At 51.8% G+C, this 23,328-nt stretch overlaps 2 protein-coding genes across 8 annotated transcripts in view; one reads left to right on the top strand and one right to left on the bottom strand.

The window, feature by feature from the left end:
* DRC3 (dynein regulatory complex subunit 3) overlaps positions 1-13,935 on the bottom strand; it is a 33,501-nt gene extending 19,566 nt beyond the window's left edge. The window contains exons 1-6 of one of the 3 annotated variants that reach the window (XM_053892584.1): positions 13,785-13,935; positions 12,974-13,135; positions 9,974-10,138; positions 6,580-6,696; positions 3,215-3,381; positions 1,569-1,715 (exon numbers count right to left, since the gene is read on the bottom strand). In XM_053892584.1, coding sequence (XP_053748559.1) covers positions 1,569-1,715; positions 3,215-3,381; positions 6,580-6,696; positions 9,974-10,133 — 591 coding nt within the window. In that variant the 5' untranslated portion in view covers positions 10,134-10,138; positions 12,974-13,135; positions 13,785-13,935. The remainder of the gene's footprint in view (positions 1-1,568; positions 1,716-3,214; positions 3,382-6,579; positions 6,697-9,973; positions 10,139-12,973; positions 13,136-13,784) is intronic. The other 2 variants (XM_053892582.1, XM_053892583.1) reach the window with 2 other exon arrangements.
* Positions 13,936-14,350: 415 nt separating this feature from the next.
* TOM1L2 (target of myb1 like 2 membrane trafficking protein) overlaps positions 14,351-23,328 on the top strand; it is a 120,775-nt gene continuing 111,797 nt past the window's right edge. For 4 of the 5 annotated variants that reach the window (XM_019413282.2, XM_019413281.2, XM_019413280.2 and 1 more), the window contains exon 1: positions 14,352-14,500. In XM_019413282.2, coding sequence (XP_019268827.2) covers positions 14,449-14,500 — 52 coding nt within the window. In that variant the 5' untranslated portion in view covers positions 14,352-14,448. Of the gene's footprint in view, positions 14,501-23,328 lie in introns of all 5 variants that reach the window. The other variant, XM_019413285.2, reaches the window with a different exon arrangement.

The raw sequence follows: 23,328 nt of genomic DNA, 5'->3' as shown, positions 1-23,328 counted from the left end.
ACATCCTGGACCCTCCCCTGGTTGGCCTGTATCTGGGCCCAGCTGTTCTGCTGCCCAAGCCCTACAGCACCAAGAGGCCAGGGGCTTGGGGCAGGCTATGGCTGGCCTCAGGGCAGGCAGTAGTGTGGACAGGGAAGTTTCAAGTGCCCCTGCTTTGCAGAACTCTGCTCTTAGAGCCTTTTACTCATTATTTATCTTGATGCATCTAGGCAAGTCTCTGAATCATGAAAGGAGCCTTTGTTTCGCTGCGGCACAACGGGGATGCCCAGACTGGGCTGTCTGCCCTTTATGGAAGCTTCTGGGGACTGAGGAGAGAATGCTTGGGGAGGGGCTTTGGAACTGTGCAGTGTCAGGCTGTCCCCTGGTTCTACAGTGGACTTCGAAACCTACCCCAACAGCTCTCTGGCCCATTCCAAGCATCGGAGCCCGTGATGACTTCCAAACTATTATCTACATGAAGCAAAAAATACTTGAGAGTATTAGAATTCGAGTCTCAGCTTTTGGTGCTGTCACGGGAAGCAGAGAAAGCCACGGTCCTCAGAGGGGCACCTCTCTGACCTCACCCTATCTCTGTGGACTTCCCAGGAAGGCACTGGCAAGCAGAGGGCTCCACACTTGGAAGGTGGCCCTGTCCACCTGGGCGCCGGGGCTCTGCAACACAGTCCAGGCCAGGCAGGGTCAGCCTTCAGACCTCTGGACGAGTCCTCCCTGCTCCTGCTGGGCTCTCCCAGGTGCTCCCCATCACCTCAGTGCCCCCAAGCCCAGGCTCCTTTCTCTCAGGAAGGCACCAGCTTCCCGCGAGAAGGAGCAGGCAGGTCAAACAGTCCCTTGGTCTCTGTAGCACCCAACATGCAGGGACATCCGTTTCTGCCACCAAAGGCCCCAGATATTGGGCCAGGTTCTTTCCTTCCAGTGGGGAAGGCACCCAGAGAAGGATCACACTGCAAAGAGCAAGAGGTGAGCGAAAGGGGGCAGCTCATAGCAGGGGGACAGGAACGCGGTGGCCGTGACAGACCAGGCAGTAGGTGGGGGAAGGGCCCTCCTCACTGGGTTCTGCTGCCAGGATGCCTGGCTCCGGCTCCAGTCCCAACCACCACTGGCTGCGAGCTCCCCGGCGAGGCATCTCACTGGTGCCAGCCCTCGGTTGGCCAGCTGAGGGCAGGAACAGACCCCCCCACCCCCACCGACAGGCTGTAGTGAAAGCGACATCAAACAGCAACGTGTGCGTGGCAGACGCGTACGGGAGGATCGTTAGCTGTTCTATTGCTCCCGGGCTCTGCCACGAGCCACTGATGCTAACTGCTGGCCCTCGGTTGGGTGTCCCCAGCTTCTTCATTCAGACCACCAGACAGTGCCGGGTGGCTGGACGTGGCCTGGAGGCAACACATGGAGGGACCTGGCCACCGCGAGCAGGCACTGAACGGCTAGCATGAGGGTCCTGCTGGAATGGTGCCCACGGGGGCAGGTCGAAGGAGTTAGATCTCAGAGGGGCAGAGCCCTTTTCCGTGCAGTCTGGAGGGCCTGAAGATGGACTCACAGAGCCAGGAGACCCAGAGGAAGACACTTGCCATGTGGTCGTCGATGCGCCGGAAGTCCAGGTACACGAGGTCAGGAAGGTAGGCACAGATGAACATCTTGTAATCCTCCTCCTCCGCGATGGGGTTTCCAGAGAGGCTGAGCGTCCGCAGGTCCTTGAACCGCCGCAGGTAGATGATCTGGGGGGAAGAGGGGAGAGTAACCCATCTTCCTGGCTGCCGCAGAACAGAAAACACCTCCAGCGGCCTCTCCCCTCGTCGCTCTGCCAGGGTCTGCGGCCTGGCCACGACACCCTCCGCGCTGCCTGGGGCGACAAGAGAGAAGGGGGGCGGAGGGGAGGAGGGTTCCAGGCTGGACGGCTGTCCTGATCAGCAGGCTTGGGTTCAAGGCCCAGCTGTGGGACCTTGGGCAAGTTGCCTAACATCTGTGAGCCTCTGTTCCCTCATCTGTAAGATGGGCATAAGGGTGCTATGATGTGTGTCACAGGTGTTCCAAGGACCAAAGGAAATGAGCTATGAGAAACATTGAGAAGCGTGCCTCCCGCCTACTCCGTAAAGGGTGGTAGTTGTTACTGCTGGTCCCTCAGAACAGGCGCGCTTTTCCACCATGAACTCTGTGGAAGGGCCAGATCTCTTAAATTAAATGGAACCCAATTTGTAGTTAACCTTGGATTAGCTGGATGACACTGGGACATTCGCTACCTGCCATTTAGTCTTCCTCTACTCCATTTTTAGGAAAGTGGGGGAAAAGTCAACAAGAGAGCTACTGTTTCATTTGAGAGCATTTCCTGCACACCAGACGCTGGACTGTGCAAAAGGTGGCGAAGGAACCAAGCACGTTTTTCCGGAGGGTTCCTCCCAGTCATCTGTTTGTGCAACAGGATTAAGCACCTACCAGGCCTCCGAGGCAGTGCTAGGCCCCGGGGCTGCAGTGGCAACAAAGCTCACGTGGTCCCTACCCTTAGAGCAAGGGCTCACATTCTACTGGCAGGGACCAGGGATGCTTTAAAGAGTAAATAAAATCATTACTGTTGGGGGTAAGTGCTGTAAGAATACAAAGATGGAGGGGCACCTGGGTGGCTCAGTCGGTTAAGTGTCCAACTTCGACTCAGGTCATGATCTCGCGGTTTGTGAGTTCGAGCCCCGTGTCAGAGCCCGGAGCCTGCTTCGGATTCTGTGTCCCCCCCTCTCTCTGCTCCTCCCATGCTCATGCTCTGTCTCCCCGTCTCTCAATAATAAATTAAAAAAAAAAAAAAAGAATATAAAAATGGGGCATGAGAGAAAATAACAGGGAGCCCTCTTTCAGTCAGGCCAAACGCCTCGCTTCCAGGAGGTCCTCACCTCAGCAAATATTTGCGAAGTGAGCATGGGGCTCAGGGAAAGAGGTGCAGGTACGGACTGGTAGCCACCGATGGGCTCAGCGCGGTGTTTAAACATGATCAGATCTCTGGTAGAATCATCTGGATTTCTGGTTTTTCTAGGAAAAGGGGACGATCTGGAAGGCTAAGGCTGCATTCCCCTCCCCCCCCCCACCCCGGATGACAGACCCTTCTCCCCCACCCCCAGCTACTGCAACGCCCTTGAGCGCCCAGACCCACGGTCCGCCCTGGGCCAGAGGCCGGTAGGAGCGGCCAGAGCAGCCACTCCAGTCCTGGCGCCCGTCGCCCCTGAGTACTCACGTTCATCATGTGGCTGATCTCGTTGTTGCCCAGCGACAACACCTGTAGCTTGACGAGGGCATCTAGAGAGTCGATCTTGGAGATCCGGTTGTTGAACAAGCTCAGGTCCTCCAGGTTCACCAGTGTGTCCAGACCCTCAATGGCCTCGATGTTGTTGAAGGACAGGTCTGGAAGGAAGAGGGCTGTGAGGGTCCACTGGTTGGGGTTAGGGGTGGGACTGTCTTGGGACAAACCCATCGGGGCTACCTATGCTCTGGGAGCCAGCACCAAGCTGTCAGGCCGGTAACTGACTCACTGACAGCTTATGGTCTTCTAGAAGCCATGCACGGATTCTTTCCTACTGTCTCAAACTTTTACCACCCTCTCCAATTCTGCCACTTGTCTTCCTGGCTGGGCGCATGTGCCCAAATACTCAAGTCTGTGCTCTGTTGTTCTGGGATGGAAATGATGAATGGGAGGTCCATAATGGTGCATCCTGGAGCAGGAGGAGACAGTCTGGAGGGCCTCCTTCCCTCACATCTATGGGCATTTTCATAACAATACCACCTGTCTGCTTAGCGCTTCCCAGTTTATCAAGTGCTTATGAGTAAGTCTTCTGACAACAGCGCTGAGTGGCAGCTTGGAATTTCTCTCCCCGTTTGAGCATTGGGAAGCTGAAGCTCAGAAAGGCTCAGTGATCTGCCCAAAGCCACACAGCTAACCATGGTGGTGCCAGAGTCCATCCAGGGCTCCTCCCAGGACATGCGGCAGGCCAGGACCCTCCAGCTACATCCCAGCTGACTCAGATCCTCCAAAACCCCAACCCAGACCTGCAGCTGAGGTGCCAGGCCCTCCGTGGCCCAAGTTTCACATCCCGGGGAATAAAACTGCTCTTTTCCCACTGTGCTTTTCTGGGATCGGTTGGGGTTGGAGTTGCAACTTTGTCCTGGAACACCAAGGGCCCAGAGGCCTCAACTAGGAATTTTTCATGAGCTTGGAAATATGCTCATGATAGCTGAAGGCCATCACGTTTTAACGGTGATTTGGGAAGTCGGTTTGTCCACACCTGAATTTAGCCTCCTTGGCGTATCAGGAGACGCTCACTGGCTGACAGTTGAGACTAATGGTAACTTATTGTCCCTTTCTTTTTTTTTTTTCTTTTTAATGTTTATTTATTTTTGAGAGAGAGAGAGCGTGAGCTTGGGAGGGGCAGAAAGGGAGGGAGACACAGAGTCCGAAGCAGGCTCCAAGCTGTCAGCACAGAGCCTGATGTGGGGCTTGAACTCACAAACTGGGAGATCATGACCTGAACCAAAGTTGGATGCTTAACCGACTGAGCCACCCAAGCGCCCCCTTATCGTCCCTTTCTAAGTGTGTCATCTTATCTGATGCTCACAACATAGGCCTCATCTTCTGTGTTTGGTGGAGGAAAACCAAGATTCAAGGGGCCTGGGGGTATATGCCCAACATCACCCAGCACATAGAGAAGCTGAGGTTCAGAAGGCTCCCGGAACTGGTGTAGAGTCAGTACGTGAGCAGAGCTGAGGCTCGAACTGCAGCCTGCGAGATGCCAAGAACACAGTTCTGTTCTTCAGAGGCCGGGCCTGGCCCACTAGAACTGGCTGCGTGCTGGTAAATGTTTAACCAGGGGGTTGGGGTGGGGGGGCGGGGGCCAGGGTTTGGCAGAGGCAGGGAGGTCCTGAATTGCAGCGCTTGCCCATTTCTGTGGTGTAAATCCTCCCATCGTGGCCAATTTCAAGCTACTGGCCTGACATCCCTGAAGGCGCAGTTGGGACTAGTCGTGCGTAATCAGCTTTGGAGAGCCAGCCCTGGCTGGCTCCAGTACAGCCTCAGCCCTGGGACAGCTGATGCGGCAGGCCACCAGCAGGGCCTCGCATGAGGCGGGGGCTTGCTGAACAGTGGGAGACACCGTCTGCCCCACCCCCTGCACCCCGGGGACCCAGATCTTCCTGGCTGTGGTTGGGTCCCTGGGTGACTAACGCTGTGACTGACAAAGGCCAGCTTCTCTCAGGAGGATGACCTGACCTCTTACCAGAAATGTCCCCCCTGTTCTCTCACCCCCATAGTATCACAGGAGTACTGCACGGGGGCCCGTGACACTTGTTTTAGGTCTGAGAGATAGCTGGGCCTGGTGGCTCTCTCCTGAAAGCATGGCACTCAGACAGCTGGTACCTGGTAGGTGTTCCAGAGGGGGCGTGGCTCAGGGTCTGGGCTGGCCCGGCGCCCTCTTATCCCTCTCATCTCTTATAGAGAAGATGCCTCCTGGCAATGCCAAGGAGGCGGGCTGCCAAGACCAGACTCGGCATTAATGGGTGCTGGGGTGCCAGGAGGGGTTGCCTGGGGCAAAAGACCCGGGCCCAGCTGTCAGGAGACCTGGCTGTGGTTCGCCTCCGCTGCCTGTAACGTGTGACCCCATCGGGTCCGTCAGCCGCCCAGCGTCAGCTGCTGCATCTGTATCTGCAAAACGGCAACGTAATCCTGTCTGTGGGGCTGCTGTGGGCTGGTGACTGTCGGGGCCACTGTAGCTGAGAGTGTTTTGTAAATTCGGATGTGTGCCGATGCCCCAGGTTGACTGTTGTCGGGAGCGGCCTGACCGGACGGAGGGAGCATGGGCTTCGGGGTCACACAGATACGGGCTTGTGTGGCAGCTCCGCTGGAGCTTTGGGCAAGTGCCTTGGCCTCGCAAAATCTCAGTTCCTCTTCTCCACATTGGGATTGTAACACTCACCGTTTAGGATTGCCGTGGGGGCTAAATAAGACAGCGATACAAAGAGCTCTCCGGCCAGCCCCCTCTCCTCGTTCACCAAAACCCCCTGAGGCCTTAGCAATGAGGGCCAGAGCTCTACACTTGGACAGAGCTCAGCTGGGAGCCTGATGCCCTCACTACTCACTGAGACCTCAGTTTGCTCATTTCTACGATGGGGGTGCAAATGGATGGATTAAAAGGCCTCACAAGGAAAGCAGACAGGCCCGTGCTTAGCAGGTAGTCGTGCTCAAGGGACACTAGCAGCTGTGATAATTGTTTCTGGCTTGATCTGGGCCCCCCTGACTGGCAGCGCCCACAGTTGTCTGTCACCCTGGGTCTAGAGTAACTAGACTGCTCCCTTGACTCTCTCCCAGATGGGGAAGTTTGGCAGGTGGGTCAGAATATTCTGGCCTGGTGTGTCCAAGCATATCTTTGCTGGCTCTGCACAGCAAAGGCCCCAGGCTTTTAAAAAGAGCAGCTTTCTTGTTCCCAGTAGACGGACCTTCAGCTGCACACCGGCTAATTCCGGGCGGGCAGCGGAAAATTGCCTGCGAGGCAATGACCCTGGCAGTGCGTCACCTTTGATTAGGGCAGACACACATGCAGGAGGGGCCCTTACCCAGCCAGACCAGGTGTACCAGACGCTCCAGGCCCTCGATCTTCTCGATGATGTTGTTGTCCAGCTGTAGCTTCCTCAAGTTCTCAAACTGCCAGAGGTTGTCTATGCGGAGGATGTCTGAAACGATTGGAGGAGGCGCGTTGGCTGCTTCCAGCCTGGGGTTAGGGTTAAGAGTTCAGTGCAGGTGCACTAAAAAATTGCAACGGCCAATACTAACCGTTCACAAGGCCCATAACTCCACCGCCCTGACCTGGAGCATGCGACCTGGGGATGTGGGCTAAGCACCCAAGAGTCTCTATTAGTGCAGAGCGGGCGGGCAGTGATCAGTGCTTCTACCCAGGAACGCAGTAGAACTCAAAGGCCTACGGAGGGTCGTCGTGAGTGTGGGCTGAACCTGCCCAGGGCATGGGACTCAGTCGTGCCACCTCTAATGTCCAGCTAGGAGGCTTCTCAGGAGCCTGTAACACCTCGGGACACGGGACACCGACAGCGTCCTTCCTGCCACAGCGTGACAAATAGAACGAGGCTGCAGGGTGAATGCCTGCACCACCCACCCCTCGTGCACGTTGGTGAGCGTGTCAACTAGTTCAGCCGTTTTGGAGGGCAATTTGGCCGCGTTAACTGAAATACTTAATGCCTGTCGCCTTTGACCCTGCAATTCCTCTATTTGGAATCTGTCTGCAAAGGCACACTTGTGTGTGTGCCCAAAGAAATACCTATAGGCACATGAGAGGCAAAAAGATCGGGGGACCCACAAATGTCCCTATATGGGGAGCGGGATAAATCACCCATACGACAGAGAGGCGGGTTCCTGATGTCACGGAAGCTCCTGACCTGTTGTCCCTAAAGACCACCTTCACAGACACGCAGCCAACTCATTCTTTTTGCTCCTGATGCCAGGCAGAGGTCGGTCTCTGTTGCTGACAGCCAGAAGAGTTCTGAACTACGCTGACGTATAAATAAGGAGATGCTACGTACGTAAAATTCTGGAGGCCTAAACCTGCCCCCAGTTTCCTCTAGCAGCCATAATAGCTTTGTCGTTTACATGCCCCTTTTTTTTCCGTATTTGCTTTTGCAAGGATTTCTAAAACTTTAAAATTAGAATACGCTCATTAAAATAACTGAAATAATATAGAAGTAAAAGGGGTTAAAAAAAAAAAAGCACACTTAATAACCACACATTCGGGGGCAGTGGTTTCGACATTCATTCAGAGGTTGTGAGGTCCTGGGGGAGGCCGGGTGCCCCCTCTTGGCTGCCCTCCCCAAGCCAGGTGGGGGTGGGGATGGGTGGACCGCATTTCTCTCCCCCAGGGCCCTGCCTCTGCCATTCCCAGGGGCAAGTGGGACTGGTGTCTGTTCCTCAGCTCGCTGTGGCCAGATTTCCCAGAATGATACCAGCCACCAGCTCCACCTACACTTCTGGGGCAGAGCTGGGCTCAGGACCTCAGATACCGCCCATCCTGGTCTGGATTTTCCAGGAGCCTTTTCTGGCCCTGGTCTTAGACTGACAGCTCTTGGCTATGACTGACTTTCCGGAGATGCTGCTCCCCTGGGTGGCTCCCGCATTCCGGGTGCTCTGCCTTGCACACCTATGTGCTGCCTTTTCCTTAGGCATCAGCAGTTCATGTGGAAAAGCCAAAACAACACAACAAAAAACCGGGATGTATTCACCAGTTCTAAATGAGTTACTAGCAATGACAGGACTGCTCAAAAAGTCCAATTTTGATCTTCAACATAGACATGGGGTCTGCCTCTACTACCCCCGGTTTGGTCTCAACTCATTGCCATTGTTTCCTGGACCGCAGTGGCAACTGTCTCACTCACTAGTCTCTCTGCTCTGGCCCTGGGGTGCCACACTCTTATCCTCCCGCAGCCAGTGGGATCTTGTGAAAAGCTAAGTCCCATCCTGTCCTTCTTCTGCTCAGGACCCTCCCGGGGTTCTCATCTCACTCACTATAAAAGCCAAACACTGTCTGTTGGCCCCCAAGACTGATGCTAGCTGACCTCCTCACCTCTCTGATCTGTCTCCATACAGGGGTGCCTGTCTCAGGGCCTTTGCCCTGGCTGTTCCCTCTGCCTGGAATGCTTTCCCTGGATCTCTGCGTGCTTCCTTCCCTCACTTCCTTCTAGTCTTTGCTCAACTGTCACCTTCATGATGAGGCCTCTGACCACCCAATAAAACACCGTGCTCCACCCCCAACTCCTCTTTTTCCCTCCTCTTGATTTTCCTCCATAGCACATATTACCCTTAACATACACTGTTTTTGTTTTAATTTTCCCATCACCTGAACATCAGTTCCATGAGGACAGGGGTTTTTGTTTTTTTTGTTCACAGTTGAATCCCTAGTGCCTAGAAAAGCACCTAGCATATAAGAGGCATTTTATAAATACCAGCAAAATGAACCTTAGGAAGGGGAGGAGGTGAGCTAAAGGAGGCTAAAGCCCCCTCTGGTGACGGCCATTCTGCAGTCCCCTCACCCCTCCCACCGCTGAGGTGGCTGGGCCCAGGGTCCCTTCCTGCTCTGGGTGGTCAGCCGTGGAGGCCATGCTCTGGGGAGGCCTGTGGGTTCATGAGGCTTGGGCCAGGGCTGTGCCTGCCTTGCCCACTGCTGTGTCCCCGTGGTCCGCCCCAGACTGGCTGAGGCAGGGCCTCAGTCATTCCCCTGTTGTCTCCTGGGTGTCCCGGCAGGCCAGCACAGAACCCCAGGACAGAGCAGGAATGTGAAGCAGCCCGGGTCACTGCTGTGGAGCCACCCTCCCAATACACGCAGCACCCTGCCCGCCTCTCTCGCTTCCTCTCGCACCCTCTCTGTCCTGAGCCACTGGCCTTCTCGAGCGAACACACTGTGCGTGTGTTACCTCACTTTCTCCTCCTAACCAGAGCTTGAGACACGGACTATCATCTTCCCATTTTACAGAAGGGGACACGGAGGCACTAAGGACCTGTCTTCCCACGAGGCTGTCCTCCTGCTCCTGAGGCGCCTCTCCTGCTTCCTGCCCCCAGCGCACATCCTCCTCTGCCCCATGGCTTCTTCCTGGCTGCGTGGGACCACCCTTCTGGGTTCCACCTGCCAGGGACCCCGCTCCAAGAATTCCATGTGGGATCTGTGACGGAAGCAGCGGGGCCTTTGGGTTCATTTAGAGTTGGAGTGGGAGAATTTTATCTTTTTCCCTATTATTCAGAATCAGCAGTGCCGTGGATATTCAAATGCTAATGATACTCGGTATTAACTTTTCAAACACTCTCTGACATTCCTATGCCTTCTAACCCACGCGGGCCCGCCCGCTGACGTGGGTCCCGTGATCCTGGACTCTGCGTGGAGTTCTGGGGCAGAGAAGCCAGGGGCGGGGCGCTGGGCCGCCTGGTGGCCCCAGCCCAGCCCAGGATACGCACTTTGGAAGTCCAGCCGCAGTGAAAGCACATCCTTGAAGAGGATGCCCTCCTGCCTGGCCAGCTGCCCAGCCTCGTCCCGTGGGCCCTGTTCTCCCACAGCCAGCTTGAGCATGTCCTCGTCCATCACTCTTGGCTCCACTGAGTCGTACAGCCAGTTCATTTTCCCTAAAAAACACCACGTTCCTCCTCCACAATCTGCTCCTTCCTTTGTTTGAAGACAGGGTTTGGCTGGGGTCTTTTTAAGGAGCACGGTGACAGTCACGGATGCTCTGACGCTGCCCCCATCCCGGTCCGTGGCCCACCGCACTGAGAGGCTAGTACGTTTGCACTAAGGCTTCTCCAGGCCTTTTCCAGCAACCGTCTGTACCCGTCCTGCCTGGCACCCATCTGCAGGGGTGCACCCCTTGGTCCCACAACCATGGCTGTGACCCTACCCCCACCCCGGGGACTGGTGGTCCACACCGGTCTCTTCAGCCTTGGGAGCTCAGCTGCCCTTATGGCCATGGCCGTCAAAGCCTCTGGCTTTCCTCACCCACTGTTATTCAGTGTTTTGCCACCAACCGCTGACCATGATCCTTTGCAGCTCAGGCCAGGCATAGCAGCCGGTGGCTCCCCTTCTGAGAGACTCGTCCCCATCAGACAGTGGTATCCGTACTCCCCCCATCTCACCACAAGCCGCCCAGTGCATGGATATTGGCAGACACTGACCTACGCTGGCCATTCGTATTCTCCCGCTGAGGAATGTGAACTTGGGGCAGTGGGATGAAAGTCTCATCAGAGCTGCCTGTGTGAGCTGGGGAGGAACTGGGGGGGCCATGGGCCGGCCAGACGTGTGGTTAAGCGGAGATAACAAGAGGGGGGTGAGGCAGATGGACAGAGAGAAACAGAGACGGGAACCTGGGTGATCCAGAAAATAAGACAGAAGGGCGGACGGACTGACACAGTCTTTGCTGGCTGTCCCACCCCTAGTGTCCCTAATTCCAGGCCCTGTGAGAGTTTCCTGACTCCTCACATTAAATCCTCTTTTAGTTAAACTGACACCAGTAGGTTTCTTTTTTTTTTTTCTTTTTTTTTTCAATTTATTTTTGAGAGAGATAAAGTGGGAAAGGGGCCAGATGAGGGGCTTGAACTCATGAGCCATGAGATCATGACCTGAGTCCAAGTCGACACGTAAACAACTGAGCCACCCAGGCGCCCCTAGGTTTCTACTGCTAATGGGCCAAAGGGAACTGGCTGAGACTCTGCAGGCAAACGGGGGATCTGTGGAGTTGCTCAGTCGTAGGCTGACCCTGGGCTGCTGTTCCTGGCTGGACGGAGCCATGGCCCTGGGAAGCCTGGGCACCCCAACCTCATTCTCATCATTATCAACATCCAGAAGGGTTGGACCCTGCAGGAAGGCACCCCCTATTGGAAGCTCCCAGATTCTGCCTCCTGAACCCTCTGGAAACTCAGTCCTCCCTTCTTCTTTCCACTCCTGTGTCTCTCCTCCCTGCTGGCTTCACCATCTACCTTCACCCTCTTGTGTCCCCAGCACCCAGGCCTCCTCCCTGATGCTGGGCAGTCCCTGTATTATTCCACTGAGTGCTGCTGGAGAGACTCCCGGTGTTGGGCTGATGGTGTTCACTGCAAACTGGGGTGGGCCGGGCAATCCTGCCACCTGGTCTTAGAGACTGCCACTGCCCGCTGCCCTCATCGGTCCTCCCCCACCATCCACTTGGATGCAGCTTATGTAAATATGCATCTTCCATTTCTGGGCTGTCCGTGATCAAATGTCCCTGTGCCTTTAACTCTCGTGCATCCTTTCCTTCTGCTCCTTAGGAGCCACAGCCTCCCCTCCACCCCCTTCCCCACCCCCTGCACTAGCCCCCACCCCCCACACCCCTTCTCCACCTGCGCCTTCCATCTCCCCCTCTCCAGGCTCTCAACGCTGGCTCCAACTCCTTAGGGTGAATGAATCAACTCCCAAAGACGTTTCTAGTCCTCCCCCTCTTTCCATCTCCCCAGTCTTTTGAAACAATTTTTTCTAAGACTTCCTATAACTTGACACCAGCTTGCCTTTGGGGAAATTTTAATGTGCTGGATTTGGCAGATGTTACCTGCAAAGTGTTTGTGCGTTTTCAAAGAAAAATGCCGTACTCTGGGAAATGCTTCTTAATTCCGATTTCAAAACTCTGACTGAATTCTCATCCCTCCCACCTCATCTAGGCCTGGCACCTGGGAAGGATCAGGCTTGCTTTCAGTCAAGCCCACAGTCACTCCGCAGCGTGGAACGGTTATGAGGCACAATCTTTGTTAAGCACGCGAGGGCAGGATTTGGAACTTGAGCGTGCATCCTGCGGCAACTAACCTCACCTGTCTAAGCCCTTGATTTCCCATCTGTAAAAATGGATAATTCCTCCCTCCTACATTTGTTTAAGAGCGTGTGTGTAGCCCACACATGTGTAACGAATTCACATTTTTATTCACAGCTACTACAAGCTGTGAATAAAACAGATCTCCTTCCCTCTGTTTCAGATGTGAATCAGATAATCATACATTTAATTACAAACCATGACAAGTGTGTAGATGGAGGGAACTAGGACAGACAGCATACACCAGGGGCACCTGACCTGGCCAGGGGAGACAGGGCCGAGATCTGAAGGATGGGTAGGAAAGAAGGAATAGGGAACTGCACAGTGAGGGCCCTGAGGTGGGAGAGAATGAGACATGTTCATTTTGGGCTGAAGGGATGCAAGGTCGGAGAGGCCTACAGGAGTTTATTATCCTAGGATCCCTGGGAAGCTCCTGGGGCTTAATAAGGGCAGTGATGTGAACAGCTTTCAATTTTAAGAAGCTCACTCTGGCTACAGTACAGAGAACCCAGGGCACTGTGGATTTTCATTGTCACAGGGCACAGAGTTTCTCACAGCTGTTCTGGCTCGGGGTGGAGGCCCGACCGCTCCTCCCCTAAGGGGATTTTAGCAATAATTTACCACCCAACCTGGGTTCCTGTTGACTTGCCTGACAATGGTGTTGTTGGTGAAGACCAGAGGTAGGAGATGGGAAAAGCAGCAGCGAGTTTTACACCACTGTCAATGGAGCAGCCTCCTCACGGAGAAACAAAACCAGAGTTGTCCAGTGGAACAAGAACTTGGGATCATTTGAATCTGAAAAACAAAGCCCCTATCGGCCATGGATTAATAAGAAAAATCAACTATTTACCGAGTGCTTACTGGGTACTAAGTGCACATTCATTATTTGATTACATGTCGGCTCTGGAAGCCATCGGAGAAAGGAGTCCTAATTCTCTAACTTCCCAGGTAGGGAAACTGAAGCCTGGGAGGGGAAGGAAATTGTCCAAAGTCATACAATGAACTACTGACAAGAGGCAGACAAGGAACTCGGGTAACTGTATCCCAAGCCAAAATACTTCATACAGCACCAAGGTAAAGAATAAAAATAAAGAAGAGACACAATTTTATGACAGTGAGGAGGTCGGATATGAGGGTTAAACACCTGAAGAAGTTATCAATGGACCGGGTAACTTTCGATAAAAGAGATCAGGCCAGGAGGCGCGGGGTGGAACCCCTAAAAATCTCTTTGGGCCCTGCTCCCCCAGGGAAATGCTTCCTTAGCGTTTTTCTCTCATCCAAAGGCTGGAAGCCCAGGGTCTCAGCGCGGCCGTAAGTGGCTGACAGAGAACCTGTGTGCTTATTTTATAGGTGAGGAGCGCCGGGCCGACTCCCAGAGAAAAAAGGTCAGAGGAAAGCTTTAAGTCGGGGTTCTATCTGCCCACGCGAGACCACCCGCACTCTCAGGTCCAGGGTCTCACCGTCTGAAGCGCCGGCTACCGGACTGTTTCCATGCAGCAGATGCTTCGCTCGGTTGCTAAGGGAACCAAGCGCGGCCAGCCGGTTGCTAAGGGGAAGTCTAGAGGTAGACATCCTGGGTGAAAGTTGACGGTCACGTGACAGCATTTCTTGGGTGGGGAAATACTCCTACCACCAACCAGCAGTAGAAAAAACAAACGTTTCTCCAATCAGCGCCTTCTATGGGCAGGGATATTAGTAGCCCCGCCTCTCCCCCGGCCCCTATTGGAGTGATTGACTCTCCTCTTGACCAATAATGGTAAGGATTCACTAGATTGACCAACATATAGATGAATCAAAATACACAGACTCCCGTTCGGGGGCGGGCCAGGGGAGGTGCCGCTACGCCTGACGGAGATTCCTGTGACCTAGCTCGCCGCTCCGCCCAATCGGACGCCGCGGGGTAGGTGGGGCTTCGCGAGGGAGGTGTGGGGGCCAATCGGAGAAGGGCTTGGCAGGCGTTGCCCAATAGGGACGCGACAAGGGGTGGGGTCAGGGGCCGGGCGTTCAGCGTTCGAGAGGGTGGGGCGGGGGCAAGTGTCAGTCAGGTCGGGAGCGCGGCGGGGGACAGCGGATACCCGGGCGGCTGACAGGGGGCCCGGGCCGCTGCCGTGTTGTCCGCTCAAGATGGAGTTCCTCCTGGGGAACCCGTTCAGCACCCCGGTGGGGCAGTGCCTCGGTAAGGCCGCGCGAAGGGTGGGCAATCTGGGTGGGCGGCGGCGGTGGACGGGGCTGGTGAGGACCGCGGGCCTCTGCCGGGCACCGGTGCCACCTCACCGGCGTGCCGGGCATCCTTGCCGTCGGGCCTCTGCCCACGGGTTGTCTGCGCCTGCTCACGGCGCCGGTGCCACCCTGCCAGGCGGCTCCCCGAGGCCCAACTGGGACTCGGAGATGCTCCGCGCGTCCCTCCGGATCAGGGCCCAGCCCTTCCTGGCTGATAGAGGTGGTGCTGGCTGCTGGTCGGCTTACCTCCTCGCCTACTGGGAGATGCCAGTGAGTGCGTCCTCATCCAGGCCGACAGTGTCGCTGCCACTGCCGGCAGAACCTAGTTCTCCCACACCCTTCTTCCTCCATCCTTGTCCCTCTTTTCAGTACCAGCAGCCCTCACACCGGGCACCCTCCCAGAGAATACTGCCTGCTCTGAGACTTGCTAATTAGAATTGCAACTCAGCTAGGCTGTAGGAGGGACTGGGATTGTGGGGAAGTGTTCCTAGAGGGTGATCATCTTGGCGTGGGGATGGCATGCCTGACTGCCTCTGGGAAAGAAGGGAGCCTGCGTTACTTAATGATGAGAGCCCTGGACTGGGAATCATGAAACCTGGGCTTCGGTGGGGTCTTTGCCAATGACTTTCCCTGTATGACCTTGTGCGAGTCACTGCTCTTTCTGGTTTGACATTTTCCGTGTCACTGCTCTTTGTGGTTTGAGGGTTTTGGAGGTGAGATATGGTAGGTGCCTTCAAGTTCTCAAGTTTTAATATTCTTTATAGTAGTCTCTGCACATTGACTATTGCTTTCCTGCTCTGTTAAGTTTGCCCAAAGCTGAAGTCTATTGGTGACAATGCAGAGAGAGGGGTACTGTGCAGCACCTGTTAATTCTATATGGGGGGTCTGGACACCTGGAAAAGGGCACCAGAGGTGACCAGTATCCTGGGTAAGGAAAGCCCAAGGCTAGGTAAAAGAACATCAGAATGGCCCCCCTGTATGGGATTTCTTTACTTAAAAGGCAACTTGCCTTTTCACCCAAGGCAGGAACTTAAGCCAAGTGATTAGTTGAGAATGTTGATTGGTTTCTTTTAAAACCGGGTTCCTCCTAGTTGGTGGAAGGACTGGTAAAACGTCTTTTATGAGCCGGACCTTTCCTGTCCTTATGGGCCTGGCTGGTTTCGTCAGTAGTGATTTGATTATTTCCTGCTTCACTTACGATTTTCCAGTTTACTTATCAGCCTTTAGCGGGGTATGTGAAGTTATTGAGGCCTCTCTTGGCGGCTAACTGGCATTTTGGAGCCTTTCTTTTCTTTGTAGTACAAGGTCTTTGGTGAGGGATGATGGACACTGGGCCCTGGAAGAGTCTCTTCCGACCTTTATGGACTACGATGTCTTATCTAGATTTTCTTCATTTCCTTTCCTCAGGGGCTCTTTCACTTGTAGCCATATTCCAAAACCTCATTTCTCACTTGGGTATTGAATTACAGCCAGTTACTGGAGGGAGCTGGCGAACTTGGAAGGATTTTTTTTTTTCCTCCTTCCTTTACAATAGGAAGTTCTACACCTTCAAAGTGCCAAGGTAATTGATAAGGGGTAGAAGTTAAAGGACATTTAAAAATCTACAAATATTAGGGCTATAGGGGTACATAGGGAGTGGAAAGAGCATGATCCTTCTGTCAGGAAGGCCTAAGTTGAATTTTACCTTACCTATTTGTTGGCTGTGTGACCCTTCTGAACCTTAGTTTGCTGATAGAGAAAGAGAGAGAGAGAGAGAGAGAGAGAGAGAGAGTCATACAGAGTAGTACAGTTTAAGTGAGATAATGGATATAAAACACTTAGCGTGGTATCTGGGACATAGTAGAGGCTCAATAAATCATAGCTGTCACTGTTAATAACAATAGTTAAGTTCAGGTTGAATTTGCTATCTGGAAAGGATATGTGGGACAACTGGCCCATCTGTGACCTGTGACCAGGTCCCAGATCCACCAGCCCTTGTAAAAGACGCTTGAACATAAAGAGAGCAGAGCCTCCTCATTGCCAGTTAGCCAACAGGCAAGGCCTAGCTAATTTCACAGTTCAGATAAGTAATTAGAGGACGGAATGAGGTTCTAGTATATATTCTGTGCTGTTGTAGTAAAGCATAAAAGTGATTTTCATGACATTTAGTGTTGTTAGTATTCTTTTGAAAGTATTGCCAGGTGGTTGATGGGAGGGAGGGGATACAGAAATAAAACAACAAAGCTGGTGATTAACAGCAGCAGTTACAGCTTACGGGAAGCAATTCTACAGCCGTTACTTGCTTCTTAGGGCCACTCTGCAGTGTAAGCTTTTTTGTCCTTCCCACTTTAGAGATGGGGAAACTGAGGCTCAGGGGAGTAAAGAAAGCCACTGGTCAACTGGTAAAAGGGAGAGCTGGGATTTCATAGCCGTCCTGGTCCTCAAGGGATTGATTTATGGTATGAAGCGAGAGAGCACAGATGCACAGAATAATGATCACTAACAGAAGGCCACTCCATAGTTAAGTGTTCAGCGGAGTAGTGGGGATTTTCAGTGCTCTTAGGAGTCCAAAAAGAATTCTTAAGAGCCGAGGAGGCGAGACTGGCGTCGTTGAGCCCGAGAGCTGCTCACGACGGTGGGTGGGAATTAGGGAAGAGGACACCCCATGCGCGGGGAAGGGTACATGAGGCAGGGAGCGGGGTGTGAGCACATCTGTGTTCACCAGTCTGAGTGGAAAAGAGGTGGCTTTGGGGAGCAGTGGCAAGTTGGGTTTGGGCCCAGGGTGAAGCCTTGTTTTGGGGGTGGGGGTAATAACATCAAAGATAACATTCTTTTTCTGACTTCAACTTTCAGTCTTCTCTGGTCCTCATGTTACCCACTCATGAAATAATACCTCTCAACAGCTGCGTGGGGCTTGTACAGAAAGAACCCGATCCGTTTCGTTCAGTAGGCCTTTCGAGTGCCTGTGGGTGCCAGGCCCTGGGCTACGCATACTTACAAACTGCTCTCAGGGAGCTTTCAGTTGAGGTAACATGTTCACCAAAGGTGTGGTGGAGCTGCAAAGCATTAGGCTTGTAGTCTGAGGGCTTGATAATTCGTATTTCTATCATTGTTTTTGGTGGTTTTGTATCTTTATTTGACAGTCTGGTTGGTTCTCACCCACATTAACTGTACATTTTGGAAAGCGGCGATAGGTACGTAGGTAGAGAATGTGCATAGCTTGTTTGGTGACCCTTCATGTTTATTACACTTTCTGGACCATCCTGCAAGGTTTCGGCATGGGCCTTTCCTTGTGCCTTTGGCCCAGACAGCTTCGTTGAGCCTGATGTCCGTGCACACATCTGGGAGTTCTGGAGTTCCCATCTCCTTCATGGCAAATTTCTGGATCTTTTTGAGGGCCTGAGGGGCACTCTTCCTGAAACCCACCGCATGGATGCCCTGGTGAAAGTTGATGGTGTGTTTTCTGGTCACTGCCTCGTTGATGGCAGAATGGCCCTCCTTCTCACCACCCTGCTTTGTGGGAGCTGTTCTGCTGGGTCCAGATTGGAAAGGGGTAGGATAATTATTATTTTATGCCTGGGGCCTCACATGGACATTGTAAGCTGGTGCTATTTGATTGAATGCACGGATAAGCCCCCAGTCGGACATAGTCACCTGTGTATTTTCGTTTCCATCCTACCTGTCCTTCTAGAAGGTGGTTCCCTAGTAGAATGCATGGTTTAGAGCAGAATGAGCAGTAGTACAAGGAACTAAGAAGTGTGGAGGAAGAAAAAATACTTTTATTTCTGGATTTTCTCCTCTGAAACAAATTTCCTAAGGTTACTGTATTTTTTATTAAACATTTTTGTTTTAACATTTATTCATTTTTTGAGAGACAGAGACCGTGTGAGCTGGGGGAGGGACAGAGCGAGGGAGAAAAAGAATCCAAAGCAGGCTCTAGGCCCAGAGCTGTTATTAGCACAGTGCCCGACGCGGGGCTCAAACTCATGAACTGTGGGATCATGCCCCGAGTTGAAGTCAGACCCTTAACCAACTGAGCCAACCAGGTGCCCCGGTTACTGTCTTTAAAAAAAAATTTTTTTTTAATGTTTGTTTATTTTCAAGAGAGAGCATGCGTAAGCAAGCGGGGGAGGGACAGAGAGCTAGAGAGAGAGAGAGAGAGAGAGAGAGAGAGAGAGAGAGAGAATCTGAAGCAAGCTCCAGGCTCAGAGCTGTCAGCACAGAGCCCGGTGCTGGGCTTGAATTCACAAACCGTGAGATCATGACCTGGACCAAAGTTGGACCCTAAACCAAATGAGCCACCCAGGTGCCCCAGGAAGATTTCTGTCATAATCTAAACCCTCCATGACCGCTGGGGGGTTGGATGTCCTATACCAGGAGTTCCCCAAGTCAGGTCCATGATGCTCTGCAAGAGTTGACAGTTCCTTTTACTGGCTGGAGAACGTTTTCAGATTATTCTTTTTCCAAGAGTGAAGTTTGGGATCATTTAAATTAAAAGATTAGTGAGTAGTTAATTCTGATGGGAATATTGTGGGGTGAGGTGGTGAGGTGGTTCAGGGAGGACCATCTGTTCTCTTCCTGGTTCAGCTTTCATAAACAGGTAAGAAGCAGATACTCTGTTGCAGAGTTTGTGCTTATAGGTTGGATGGTGTTAGACATAAACAGCCTCCTAGTGCCCTGGGAATGCTAGGTGTTTGACAGCCTGGGGGTTTGTTCCAAGAAGAATTAGTTATCCCTCAGATTGCTGTTGTGCTCTGCAATCTGCCAAGCCCTTTTGACTCCTTTTGACTGAAAGGAGCTTAAAACTATTAAGCACCTACTGTATGCAAATTCTGTTCGAGGGATTGCATTTAATCCCAGTAGCGTTTTAATGGTCTCAGTGTTATTGCTGGTGTTTAATGGTCTCAGTGTTTTGCCTACAAGGAAGCTGAGGCCCTGAGAGTAGTTTAAGAGCCTTGTGTAGGGCCTTGTGCGAGAGATTGGTGCCAGAGTTAAGGCTGGAGTCCACTCCTGATCCAGTCAGTGCTCATTCTGTGCTGCCATGTTGCTTCTTGTTCTTCAGGTCTCATGATTCATGGTCGGTAGAATCACCCGGAGGGCTTGTTAAAACAGATTGCTGGGTCCTACTCTTGGAGTTTCTGATTCACTAGGTGCAGGCTGCGGCCTAGCATTCTACATTTCTGAGTTCCCAAGAGATGCTAATGCTGCAGCTCGTCCAGGGACCACACTTTTGAGAACCGTTGCTCTACATGAAAAGTTCTGAAAAGTTCTGCTTCCTTAATCTTTTCTTTATCTTTCTTCAAATGGTAAATATGGGTTTTCCAATGGACAGACGATAAGTGGGATCATTTAGAAATTGGTCATTCATTCAGTGGCCCTATCTTGCCTCTCTGTATGTATCAAGCTAAGCATTTACCAGGATGCTCCATTTAGTAAGGGAGTGAAGATAAGTACCTCAGTCAGATACGGTAAAAAGTACCTAAATGAGATATGGGTGGCATTAGACTGGACAGATAAATGAAGTAGGAGAGTGGAGGATGGAAGGGCTCATGACCTCCAGTAGTAACACCAATAGCCAAAGGCTTACTGTGTGCTGGAGACTGAAGTGGTCACTTTGAATGCCTTGCAGTCCTATGATCCATCCACACAACAATACCATGAGGGAGGTACTGTTATTGTCTACATTTTGCAGACGGGGACCCCAAAGCAGAGAGAACTAGTCACACAACTAGGGAAGGGAGCCCGGGTGGAACTCCCCAGCATTCTGGCTCCAGAGCTGGTGTGCTGTTATGCTGTGCTGCCCTCAGCAAGGGAGGGGTGAGGAGGGACACCTTAGGAAGGAAGGAAGAAGTCTGGAAAACTCAGGAGGTGGTGGCTGCTGAGCAGGGCTTTGATGGACGGGTGGAAATGGAGAAGGAGGCTAGAGGGCTCTCTTGGCAAAGACAGCAAGCAGCTTGAGCACAGGCTGATGTTGAGGGGGGAGGTGCATAATACCATGGGTTCTACTGGCCTAGCAAGGGAGTGTGGCGGAAGGTGAGACTGGAAAGGTAGGGTTAGGCCTGAGGGTAGGGGGCTTCAAAGGTTGGCCAGATAGTTTCGGCTCTTTCATTAGTGGCACTGGGGAGCCAGGAAGAACATCTAGGGAGGGGAGTAGCATGGGTATCATTACAGAGGTGGGGAGATTTCCCCTTGGCAGCCACCAAAGGTCATTCTTGTCTCTTACCATCAAAGCCCCTGTGTGCGCGGGGCAGGGGTCCTACAGGGATGTCAGTAGCAGTCACTGCTCATTCCTCCCAGATTTGGGGTATGGCCCTCCTTATGAGCCCCCATCAGAGAGGAGAAGTGCTGGGGCAGGTTGCTGGGCCACGGGAGGAAATCTGGGGTTCTGAGAGCATTTGTCCTTAACTGCCTGGACAGCTTATAAAACACCAGTCAGTCCTGTGGTGAGGGTCAGCGTCTCCTTGTCCTGCCCTGCTTTCCATGTGCAAGACCAAGGAGCTGAGGCACTCACAGGGCTTTGCTGAAGGTGTTGTCATTGCTTAGAGTGGACTATTTGGGATATAAAAAATTCTTATAGAATTGCGTTTTTTAAAGAACAGTGCTTATCCATGTAGAAAATTTGAAAAATGTACAAAAAAATGCAAAGGAGAAAAAAAAAATGACCATGATATGTTTTCTTAGAAGCTCATTGAGATTCTTCTCATTTCATGTAATAAGTGGAATACTTGTGTATTTCACCCTGTTTGCTCCCTTGGAGGTGCAACATTGTATAAATACTCTTGTGTATTGCTGTGTAATTTACTTGTTTTTTTCTTGGAGGGGGGTGGATGTAGAGTGAGGAAGAGTGTAAACACAGTGCCCAGAGGAGTTTCAGTTAAGGGTTATTGTTCTTGACCTAGCAGATAAATCACTCAGAAATTTAGGCTAACCTAGTAGTCTGGAAAGAGATAAGTAACATTCAGGCTTGCTTTTTTTTTTTTTTTTTTTTTTTTTTTTTTGTGGTGACCCACCTTGTTGTGGCTAGGAGAGGGGCTGTTAAAAACCATTTTCAGGGTCGCCTGGGCGACCTAAGTGTCCGATTTAGGCTTAGGTCATGATCTCACGGTTTGTGAGTTGGGATCCCTGCATCAGGCTGTGTGCTGGCAGTACAGAGCCTGCTTGGGATTCTCTGTCCCTCCCCCACCTCTCTCAAATAAAACTAAAAATAAATAAATAAATAAACACCATTTTCAGACTTGGTGCTTATTTTAGTTATCTCGCTAATCCTCCTGACCTGGAAGAATGTTGCTGATCTTCTAGTTAGAGTGCTTGCTGTCTGGCAGCACCTGCCTCCTCCTCCAGGAAGTTTTGCTAGGCCGCCCTAGGAAACTGCCTGGTACAGTTTCCTGAGGTTATTTATTTTATGTCTCCTCACGTGTTTTATTCCCTTATTTTCTGAATGAGACTGGAGCCTCCCTTAGGCAGGATGCCTTTCTATTTCTTTGTGACCTTCACAGAATGTGGCAGAATACACTCTGCATAGTTACTCCAAAGGTTCCTTTCTATCAATCTTATTTTTTAGTGTCTTTCAGAGCTCAAAATATTGGGCATCATTTACTGATCCTTCAGCGTCTTCTAGGCATCCTCTGACACACATTAGCTTGTTGCAGTATTATTTTCTCTGATAACTCCATTGAGTCAGTGGTATGATCTCCATTTTACAGAGGAAGGAATGGCTTAGAGGAGAGGAGCGAAGAAACTTGCCCAAGGTTCAGGGGATCAAGCTCCAAGGCTTGTATTCCCAGGGCCTTGTAGATTGCAAGCTTGGTCTGTTTCCATTTAGACAAGGAAGGGCCTTAACTGATTGCATGTGGGAGTTCCGGAAGCTAGCATAGTCCCATCAAGGAATTCTAGAGCAATGTGGATGCCGCTGTCCTCTCTTTGTTCTCTTCCAACGTTTGACACTTTCTGTTTTACATTAGAGTTAGTCCTGTCTCTGTCTCTGGTGTGACTGACTGGCGTGTGTGAGGCCATTAACTATTCTAATATTCACTTCCCTGATCCATAAACAGGGAAGGGAGGTGTGTATGTGACGAGAATACCTGCTCTGTGGTGTCTTACGGGGTAAGAGGATCAACGAGATACTTTACGTAAAAGCAAAACGTGGTGTTACGTTAGAGCTCCTTCTATGCATCAGACTAAATGTTCCATGAGGGCATCTGTTTTTGCTTGTACTTCTTTTTTGATTTACTTCTAAAAATTGCGGCAAAATATATCCAACATAGACTTTATCATTCTGACCATTAAAATAAAGTTCAGTGACATTTAAGTACATTCACATTGGCACGCAGCCACCGCCATCCATCTCCAGAACTTCCTTCGTTCTGCCTAACTGAAGCTCTGGACGCATTGATAGCTCTCCTCTCTCCCCACCTCCAGCCCCTGGTGGTAACTATTGTACTTTCTGTCTCTGACTGTGACTCCTCAAGGTACCCTCACATAAGTGGGTCTTTTTGTGACTTATTTTATTTAGTGTAATGGCATTAAGATTGCTTCACGCGGAAGTATGTTTCAGAATCTCCTTTCTTTTTGAGGCTCAGAGTATCCCATTATATGTATCTACCATATTTTATTTACCTGTTCCTGCATCTTTGGATACTTGGGCTGCTTCCACCTTTTGGTTACTGTGAACAATGCTGCTGTGAACACGGGTGTGCAGATACCCACTCGTGTCCCTGCTTTCAGTTGTTTCGGATATATATACCTAGAGGAAGAATTACCGGATCGCAAGGTGATTCTGTTTTTGATATTTTGAGGAAGACCTGC

The sequence above is a fragment of the Panthera pardus genome, unplaced genomic scaffold (assembly GCF_024362965.1).
Source record: "Panthera pardus isolate Hobbes unplaced genomic scaffold, ASM2436296v1 HiC_scaffold_3, whole genome shotgun sequence".
NCBI lineage: Eukaryota > Metazoa > Chordata > Mammalia > Carnivora > Felidae > Panthera > Panthera pardus.
The sequence above is the reverse complement of the archived record's forward strand: the minus strand, read 5'-3'. Positions and strand labels throughout refer to the sequence as shown.